The following is a 9,842-nucleotide window of genomic DNA, read 5'->3' as shown; positions in this document are numbered from 1 at the left end:
ATTCCTTGACTAAACGCACACAGAATATTTCTAATATTTTAAATAACACAGACTGGTTTATCAGACGCAGTCATTAAAATAGCTACGGTGCCAATAAAACGTGAATTTAAACATATAAATCACTTTTGACCAAGCTGACATTTTGGACTACAAAGGCTGACCGGAAGTAGCTAGTTGTAGCGTTTTCTTGTGCAGAACCGTGGAGGTGAGTGATTCTGTCGGCTGCAAACTACAAACAGTGCAAAGTCGCACAGTCACTAGTTTGGCTGTTGGTAGCTATGTTGCAATGGTACGTTCCTCCTGAGCAGGCATTTGTAGGAAGCTTCTCGACTTGCAGGTAGGCAGCTGTGAAACATTGTGTTTGGGATTCATTTAATCAAATCTAAGGAAGTTCTTTCACATTTTAAATGCTGCGACAGATAAGTGGTTGCAATTCATATTATTTTGGCATCCCTTGTAAACGTTTTTACACGGCGCTTACTAAGTTCTCCCTTGTTTTTAGTATGTGAATGTTGATTCACCCTGTAAAGTTTGATAAGTCTGAAAAGTGTGGCGTGCATTTGTGTTCGCACCGTCAGACTTGGGTGCAAATGCAGCTGCAAGCATTTTTTCTCTTTATGTCTATCAAATTTAGATGCATAAAGAATTACATTTTTTCTCTTGGCTCAACAGATAAAGCTCTGAAATTGGACACAATTCAATTTTCAAGCTTTACCGCAAATTATCTTGGATTTACCTCGGGTCTTGGATCATAAAAATATTATGCTCCAAACCATAATGATAATTGAACAAAGTAGTACTCTGCTAAAGCACATTTCTTTCCAGAGATATTGAAATAAATTATAAAACATTCTATTTTGGAGATCAAAACCTTAATAAAATGTTATATTAGCAAAGAAGCTCATAATAGACAGTCAACTTAAATTGCTGTTTTGCATGTTCCATTACACTCGTTAGCAGTTTACCTTACATGAAGTTTGTTTCTCTTTTTAATAAATAGATGAGAATTCCCCTTCGCTCCTGTTGCATCTTCAGGAGTTTCATCTCTCAGAAACAAACGTTAGACACACAGCAGCGAGGCTTAAGCGGTGCAGCGATGCGTTTGGTGCAGTTTCGTCGCACAGGTGACGGAGATGATATCAGAGTTGGAGTGGAGCAAGGCGAGGGGCTAAATGTGGTGGATCTGAAGGCGTTTGACTCCTCTATGCCTTCAACTGTGAGAGAGCTGCTGCAGCTGGGAGACAAAGGGCTGGACTGTGCACAAAGGTACCCAAACAGGATTTATTCATGCTTTTATTTATTTTTCTTCTTCTCTGATCTCAGTTTTTCTTCTTGTCAGCATCGTAATATGAATGAACCTAACGGATAATCACTATGAAATTCCTCCAGTAAGTGCTCTTCCTCTGCAGAGCTCTGGCATCTGGCCAGTTTGTGGTTGAAAGAGCAAACATCCAGCTGCTATCCCCCATCTTGGCCCCAGAGAAAGTGGTGTGTGTGGGCATGAACTACCGGGACCACTGTCTGGAGCAGAATGCCCCGATCCCTGAAGAACCCATCATCTTCAGCAAGTTCCCCAGTGCCATCACGGGTCCGTATGGCGACATTATTCTGCCTCCAGAGAGCCAGGTAACAAAAAGGAAACGTCTCCACTAAACGACTCTTAGAGCTGCTTTGAAACCACTGAATGAGGCTAAAGCAATGAACTGTGGGACCCTTTGAAAAACATTAATTTTAAACAAAATGTTTGTTTTTTTTACCCCAAATAAAAGCATAAAATAATTTTATTGATAATTATTTACTTCAATTTAAGCATTAAATTAAATGTAATGTTTTAAAAACCAAAGAAGGAAATAATCAAATATTACGTGTCTCATTTAGGGCCTCAGATGTTTCTTACAAAAATAAAGTTGCATAGTTTCCTAGCTTTAATAAAAAAAATACTTTGAGTTGTACCTAACATTTTACATTTAAGATATAGATCAGAAAATCTCATAATAAAATGATAAAAAGTGTCCATTTGCATTTGCTGGACGATCTGATTGGTGCCATTTCAGAACTGCAGTTAGGGGCCACAATAAATTAATACAAGGGCCACATTTAGACACGCTGGTCTAATTATATTCATAGCTTGATTAATGTAGAGTATAAACTAATTATCAATTTAAGGGATTACATAATATTCAGCTCTGAAGTTGTTGCAAACAACCTGAACAAATTAAAGTATGCTGGGTTAATAGTAATGTATGACCACTAGGTGGCACTGTGGTACAAGTGCAGATCACTGAAAGCTTTAGTCGCTAAAGCAGCATATTTTCAATCAAAATGTAGTAATTGTAGTATTATCAGTCAAACATAATTTCTATGTTAATGTACGGAACATAAAAACTCTTTAAGGGCTGTAATTCTACCGCTTAGTGATATTATTCAAAAGAACAGATGAAAGTGGGAGCAGGATTTATTTGTTTTTCTCCATCTTGATGAATCTGTTCACACAGACGACAAACTCTGCTAATAATTTAAAACTTCACCCTCCCGGGTGAAACATCTGTTTTATTTTTCACTGTGCGATTCGAAGGTGGAAGGGTATCACAGCCTGTAAATCCTTCCCCTCGTAGCAGAGATAAAGTCTGGGAAGGAAAATCTAGAACCCTCCCTCACGACTTTGATAAGATCAGATTGAAGATGTTGTCACTACTCTCCTCATAGTCTTCCTTTTTTTTTTAGCAGCAACAGAGATCAGTCTTTTAAATGGGTGAACTGGTCTGATTTATGCTTCTGAACATAAATCAGGCCAGTTTGATTATTTAAAATATTGCATGCTTAATTCATTGTCATGTCACAACTTCTGCAGTTTTACTAAAAACAATGAAACCTTTTTGTGATCCAAAAGTATTTTCAACTGAAAACATTTGAACTGGACCAAATGAAAGTAATTAATGTGAAGAGCAGCTGAGCTGAATTACATATTTCTGTCTTTTTGGAGTCGGCAGCAGCAGGATGAGCAGTCGGTGTGTGGGCTCAGCTTTGTCTTTTAATTCGGTTAGATCTCTCTGCAGATGTCTGGTGCTGTTGATGGGGATTAAATATTACCTGAACAGTTTTATCCACTGATTTCTCCTGACTTAGAGACAACCTTCCACCAGTTTGTCATGTTTCCAGTGAAGATAAATTATCACTCAGGGGTGAGGAGATTTATTTTTCTTTTAAAAATGAAGTCCTATCTGAACTTTTTTAATCCACGTCTGATGTGTGACTTTGCACATTTTTATGCTTCCATTTGGGTCTCTACTGCACGAAGCCCCCTATGGGACGTGGAAGATATTTTTTCTTTGCGTTCTCTCACAATAACGTACTAAGTTCAGGAGGCATAACTGAATACTGAAAGACTTTCTTACGGTGGCCACTGTACTCGCTGCTGTTATATAAGGTTTTCAGAAGGTTTTTTCCATGCTTGTTAAACTCTCGTTTGTTAAATATCTGAAGTTTTATATATTTTTCTTCAGGGTAGAAATGGACAAACCAATGTGCAAAATGCAAAAGCAGAACAGGCCAAACGGACTTTCAATCTTTTTCCATCCCTTCTAAGATATAAACAGAAACTTTATGTAAGAAGGAAAGAGAGAAAAATACATCCAAACTATTTGGACTATTTTTGAGTAAAAGTCATCTGATTGTCTTTTTTGTGCTGGTAGTATGAATATAAAGTATAAAGAGTATAGAGTATAAAGGGCCGTTTTCATGTGCATCTCAACCTTACAGAGACAAACATGCAGTGAATAAATCAATTTTCAATCTATTTTTTTAAACCAAAGGATTAAGAATATATGAACACTTATGATCTTTAAATGTGTATATATTTTAAAATTTAAATTGACATTTGTGGCTGTATACAAAATGGACCAGGGTGCGTTTGCTCATTGCGAGGAAACAAAAGTTTTGTAAGGTAACGCAAAATAATTTTCCCCCCCCCCCATGTTCCCTAGGGGCTCTGTAAAAGTGCTTCTAAACGCTTAACAAAACACCCAGCTGTTTTTTGCAATAAGTTCTTTTTAAGTCTGGAAAATGAGCCATTTCAAAAACCTTTGGAATGTTCTATCACGAATCACCAGGCCCAGCCCGTTACCTAGCAACCCAAGGGAGGCCCAGCCCGTTACCTAGCAACCCAAACAGAACTCGAGCTTGTTTGGCCAGCTGGCATTCTGTCCAGAAACCACTTGCTGTATTTTTGTTGGTGTGCTAGAGGCTCTACTTTTGTGCCATTTCCACATGGTTGGTGGGCACAGTCAGTTTATTTGGATTTAAAGTGACAAGAATGCTTAAAAAAAACAAACAAAAAAAAAACAGCTCAAAATAGGCAGAACTGACCAGAAAATCTCATTATCTATATATGGACATGTTTTGAATAGACCACAGAACTACCCTAACCTAACCTGTACAAGGAATAGGTCACCTTCAAGACTTTATCCTGGTCTTTTCTGTTGCTGCAGGAGGTGGACTGGGAGGTGGAGCTGGCCTTTGTGATTGGACGAAGAGGAAAACACATCAAGGTGAGCCTCCCGTCCCTGCTAACCTACTTTGGTGAAGCATTTCTGGTGAAACCATCGTCACTCCTGCTGTTTTTCAGGAGGAAGACGCTCTCTCCCATGTGGCCGGGTTCGCCGTGGCGAATGACGTGAGCGCTCGCGACTGGCAGTTTAAGCGCAACGGGAAGCAGTGGCTGCTGTCGAAAACGTTTGACAGCTTCTGCCCTCTCGGACCCGCCCTAGTAACTATTGATGCTGTGAAAGGTGAAAGAGAACGAGGAGGAGGACGGAGGCAATCTGGTGAATCATGCAATTAACTGTGATTTTGGCTGTTTGCTGCGTCACTGAGTTAACAAGCTAAAATCAGAGGAAAGCATGGCTCCCTGAATGCGTACTGCTTCGGTGACAAAAAACAAAGTCATTATAGAGGAAAAAAATTGAATAATGTGCATCGTTTCTCCATGTTTTTGCAAAAATCCAGCTCAAACAAAATGAGAATACAACTAAATCAGTGATTATATAAACAAGATTGACTTTACTTCTCATTTCCAGTTAGTTAAATGGATCAAACGGAGAAAAAAAACCCACATGGGCAAAATCTTAGGATTTGACACTAGCTTCTGTCTACCTGCGTACATTAGTGATTTATAAGTGGACCAGATAAATTATAAAGACAGGAATAACAACAACAAGCAGCAAACAGCGAGTTGTGGTCGTCTTGAATATATCAGAGGAAAAAATATCTGCATTAGCTCAGCGTCCGTGAGCAACATTGAGTTTTTTGGATAAAAAAATACATTTAGTTTTGCAGTGAAACATCAAAGTTCCCTAATGCTTTTCAAAGATGTATGGATGTATAATTGGCCTTCTGTTTGCAGCCATTTTTAGGTGTGAGTGTAAACGTTGAGTAGGGGGAGCACAGCAAGCAGCTCATACAAATACAATAAAATAAAAGACAAAAAAAAAAAGTGATTCATTGTGTTTAGCGTTTTAAAATCTTTGTAATTAATCAAAATTAACAGGTTAAAGTCTCGTCCCTTATGAATGTTTCAAATGTTTTAAGGAGGATATTTGCTTTGTTCATCCTTTTCTCCTCCAGATCCTCATAACTTGGGGATCCGCTGCCTGGTTAACGGGGACACTATGCAGAGCAGCAACACCAGCCAGATGATCTTCAAGACCGCAGCGCTGATTGCTTGGGTTTCAAAGTAAGTCACAGATGCAATCTGCAGTTTTTGATTCCCTAATAGAGCACACAGTCTTGTCTTCACGTCTCCAAAAGCTTCAGCAGAGAATTATCCAACATCGACTGGAACATTTCACTCAAAACCAGCCAACCAACTGGAGCGTTGCTAATCTGATTTCTACATTTTTGGACGGTAAAGCCTCTCCCTCCTTTGCTGGAGGGACAGCGAATGTCCTGCTGGCAACTCACAACACATTTCTGGCTCCGTTCAAAATTACAAATGGCACTAGTTATTTTAAACGTCTTTATTGCCCAGATTTGAAAGTAAATCACTATTATCTGTTTTGCAACAGCTTAATCTTTTTAATGCTGTTTCAAGGCTCTTTTTTTATAAAAAATAAATGTGTCTTTCAGGTTTGTGACGTTAACTCCAGGAGACGTGTTCCTGACGGGAACTCCTCCCGGTGTGGGCGTTTTCAGGAACCCACCCGTCTTTCTTAAGGTGATTCATGCATGACGCAAATAACAGCGGGACATTTTCCTCCTGCAACTTTCCAGATCCATTCAGTAAATTAACATATTCTATATCTTCTAAAAACTCATTTATATAGATTATTTTCACACAGACGGGACATTTGAAAGCTTTTATTTGTTTTCAGTTCACAAAAATTACATCAAGATTCAGAATATTACATCAGACCAATAAAGAAACTGAAATGTTATGTGGGTTTTACTAAAAGTATATTTACTAAGTACCTGAAGGTATTTTTAATCTGATGAATAAGACTCAATGGGAGATTTATTCAAATTTACTTAATATCGCTGCATCTAATTCCCTTCTTCAACATACCTGATCGACTCCGTTAATGTTTGTTTAATTCAGGTGTAAAAACTCAAATTAACGCCCAAGTTGCAAATTAAGTGAAATTGCGTCAAATGTTTGTGCAGCAAAAATTATCCTTTTGTGCCGCAATCATGTTAAAGATATTAATGAATGTTTCCAGAGGTCATCACAAGGGTTTTTAGATAAAAAAAAAAAGCTTCCAGAAATCAAAGATCAACATTAAATGGAAAGTAATTGCATTTTTTTCCAACAAAATGTTTGTAGCACAGTTGATTGACACCAAATTTGTTTGATTTTGTAAATGTGGACCAGCTGGGTTGACCTTTGGAAACATTTAAAGTGTTAGCGGCACAAACAAGGTTTGCTGCACAAATATTTGACAGATTTTGTTTGGTTTGCAGATCTTCACTGAGGTTAGCTCTGGAGTTGTTTTGTTTTCACTCTTCATTTTTATCCAGACTTGGAAAATATCTAAATCCTAACTTTTTCCAGACTGAATAAGAACACAGAAATGTGTACGAAAGTGTAACTTTATTGCATGCAGCTGTGTAACAATATGCGTCACAAGTTCTGCTGAAACGGAATAATGCAGTAAAAATAGCATGTAGGTATGCTTGGAGGCCTAAAACAGCAGAGCTTTGTGAAAGGAACATCTTCCCACTTGGTGATTATGGGGGTGGACTCATCATGCTTTGGCTTGTTTTATAACCGTTGTCAAAGGGAAAGTTGTTACCGGAAGGCCAAAAAAAAATAATCCTGGCGAGTTATGAAAGCCCAAAGTGAAAATGTCAAAGTGTAGCTGACGTCAGCTTTTAATGCAACTTTTCTGCACAACCTCAGTGTAAAAATAGAAGCCGTTTCACTTCAGCTCTACTGTTCACAACAAAACATGTTTTTAATGAGTTCCTAAATCACAGAAAAGTGGATTTTAGCGTAGTGACTCATACCAGCCGCTGCATGAGACATACAATTAGCTCAGAGCTTAGTTTATCTGCGAGTATCAAGCTTCATTCCTGTTCATAAATGGGCCAAAAAATAAAGAAGGGGATCAGATTCTGGCGCAGTATCGCCTTGTTAATTAGCAGATCTTACACTCGGCAGCATGATTCAATTTCTTTTGGAGCGGTTTGTGTTTTTTCTGCTTCCCCTTTCTCCACTCCCATGGGGTTTGACCATTCTTGACCAAATGTTGAGGCAGACAAAAAGCTAATTAGGTAATAATGGTAACAGGAGAGTGTTCCTTAAAATAGATGTACCGTCTTCCATGTGACGCACGGCACCTTGTAAAAGTATTAAGACAGTCCTGAACTTTTCCACAGTTTGTCAAGTTACAGCCACAAAAATGGTTATTTTATGTGGCCAAGAAACAGAAAGTAGTGAATCATTTTAAAAAGAAAAGTAAATTTTATAGGTTATACCTCCTTCAAAAGGTTAGGATAGATTGAAGGGAAATACAAAACATTTTCATTATATTTTTGCACAAAATCATTCTCAGATGAAGACATTTTAGTCTGCTCTGTTCTGCCTATTGTCATTTTAAATTAAAATAAGTTGCTGCTGGCCACGCCACCCAGCTCAACGTTTACACTTGCATGTGCAAATCTCTCCAAACAGATGCACAATAATACAACTGTCCATCTTTGAAAAGCAGAAGTGGAGCTTTCTGCGCAACCAACAAGAATGCAGCAAGTGGTTTCTGGATGGCAAGTTAACAAAACAGTTGCCTTTTCCAGCAGCCATTATACAGTGCTACAGCGGTAAAACCAGCTGACCAAACGTGCTGGAGGTCACCTTTGGTTGCTAGGTAACGGCACTATGCCTGTCGATTGTGACTTAATCGGGAGTTTTTTGAAACTGCTCATTTTCCAGACACCAAAAAACATCAACTTATTGTTGAAAAATAGCTCTTTTTTTTCTTTTTTAAGCATTTTGGGTCTTTTTTAGAAGCAGTTAAGACCCAAATCGAAGTTTAAAAATTATGCAAAAATTTTATTTAGCAAAATAAGTCCCCTTTCTTTAAGTTACTTCTGAAAACAGTTTGTGGCACTAGATTTTATTTAGGGGTATTAAAGGGAAACGAGCTTCATGCAAATGCCCCTCACACTTTAAAAATTAGATGAAAAAAAAAATCTATTATGTTTCTTCTACTTTAGTATTATGTGCTGCTTTTATGGTCTTTTGAATAAAATCACAATAAAAACAGAGGCTTGTTGTGGTAACATGACAAGTTGTGAATCTAGAGCTCAGGGGGTGTAAATATTTTTACAGAGCACCTTTACTTTTCTAAAAAAGAATAGAACAGAAATAACCTTTATTGTCCCTCAAAGTGGGAAAAATCAGCAAAGTGATTCTAAAACTGTTTATTTTAGCAAGATGAGGCTCTGCTGTCTTTTGGTTGCATGTTTAGGAAAACTAATAAGGAATAAATAATTTAACTAATGTTTTACTGTTTCCTTTCAGAGAGGCGATGTGGTGGAGTGCCAGATTGACCAGATTGGCTCCATCATCAACAAGGTGGTTTAAACTCAACAGGAAACTGAAAAATAATAAAAAAAATACATTAAGTTAGTTGTTTGTTTTATTTGCAAGTGTTGAATAGTAACAAAGAGGGAAAATGTGGTATTTTTACTACAACATGAAACAATGTAATTAGTGACTCAACCTACTGACTCACCAGCTGGTAAAGTGTCCATCAGCAGCCGCCCACTCATGATGTACAGCACAAACCGTGAACCTCTCGACTAACTTTAACGCACCGAAAAAAAAATAAAATAAAAATCCGGATAATAAACGCTCCATTTTTTATTTTCAAATTTAGAGGATTTGCATGGCAGCTACTTCATGAAAAGGAAGATTACATAATGGAATTAAAATATTCATGTTACCTGAAGGAGAATTCATAATCGGTATTAAGAACTTTGTGTTCAATCTCCCTGCAGCTCAAAGCGCAGAAGCCCTCTTTAATTACCACCCACAGACAGCTGCAGGGGAACTAATCTGTTTATCTGGGTCCAATAAATGCAGTTCGACATTTTTTGAAGAGGAACATCTGACTGAAGACATCTTGTATAACAATAATTAGATCTTTTTGTGGAAAATTAAACTAAAATTAAGATCTATATATCAAAGCAAGCAGGATTAGTCAAAATTGTGCAACAAGAATATTAAACATTATTTATATCAAACTGCTTAAGAGAATATTTATCATTTAATTGTCCCAGTTTCTTTTTTTTTTTACAGCTAGTGAAACATTAGATGGTTTTATTTGAGCTTCTTATGAGCGTCTGCA

The 9,842-nt window shown here is 37.6% G+C and overlaps 1 protein-coding gene across 4 annotated transcripts; it reads left to right on the top strand.

Annotated features, from left to right (window-relative positions):
* Nucleotides 1-31: 31 nt before the first annotated feature.
* Nucleotides 32-9,118, top strand: fahd2a (fumarylacetoacetate hydrolase domain containing 2A). 4 transcript variants are annotated; one of them, XM_015034349.1, is made up of 8 exons: nt 32-205; nt 1,001-1,266; nt 1,410-1,626; nt 4,488-4,547; nt 4,625-4,823; nt 5,623-5,731; nt 6,124-6,211; nt 9,014-9,118. In XM_015034349.1, the coding sequence occupies exons 2-8, from the start codon at nt 1,001-1,003 to the stop codon at nt 9,074-9,076; spliced, it is 1,002 nt and encodes a 333-aa protein (XP_014889835.1). In that variant the 5' UTR covers nt 32-205; the 3' UTR covers nt 9,077-9,118. The 4 variants fall into 4 exon arrangements, with proteins under 4 accessions (XP_014889835.1, XP_014889834.1, XP_014889833.1 ...); XM_015034348.1 differs by lacking the exon at nt 32-205 and adding an exon at nt 212-337; XM_015034347.1 differs by lacking the exon at nt 32-205 and adding an exon at nt 229-289.
* Nucleotides 9,119-9,842: the final 724 nt, after the last annotated feature.

The sequence above is a fragment of the Poecilia latipinna genome, unplaced genomic scaffold (assembly GCF_001443285.1).
Source record: "Poecilia latipinna isolate Pla-1442-1.1 unplaced genomic scaffold, P_latipinna-1.0 Scaffold296, whole genome shotgun sequence".
NCBI lineage: Eukaryota > Metazoa > Chordata > Actinopteri > Cyprinodontiformes > Poeciliidae > Poecilia > Poecilia latipinna.
This window is presented reverse-complemented; position numbering and strand designations above follow the sequence as displayed.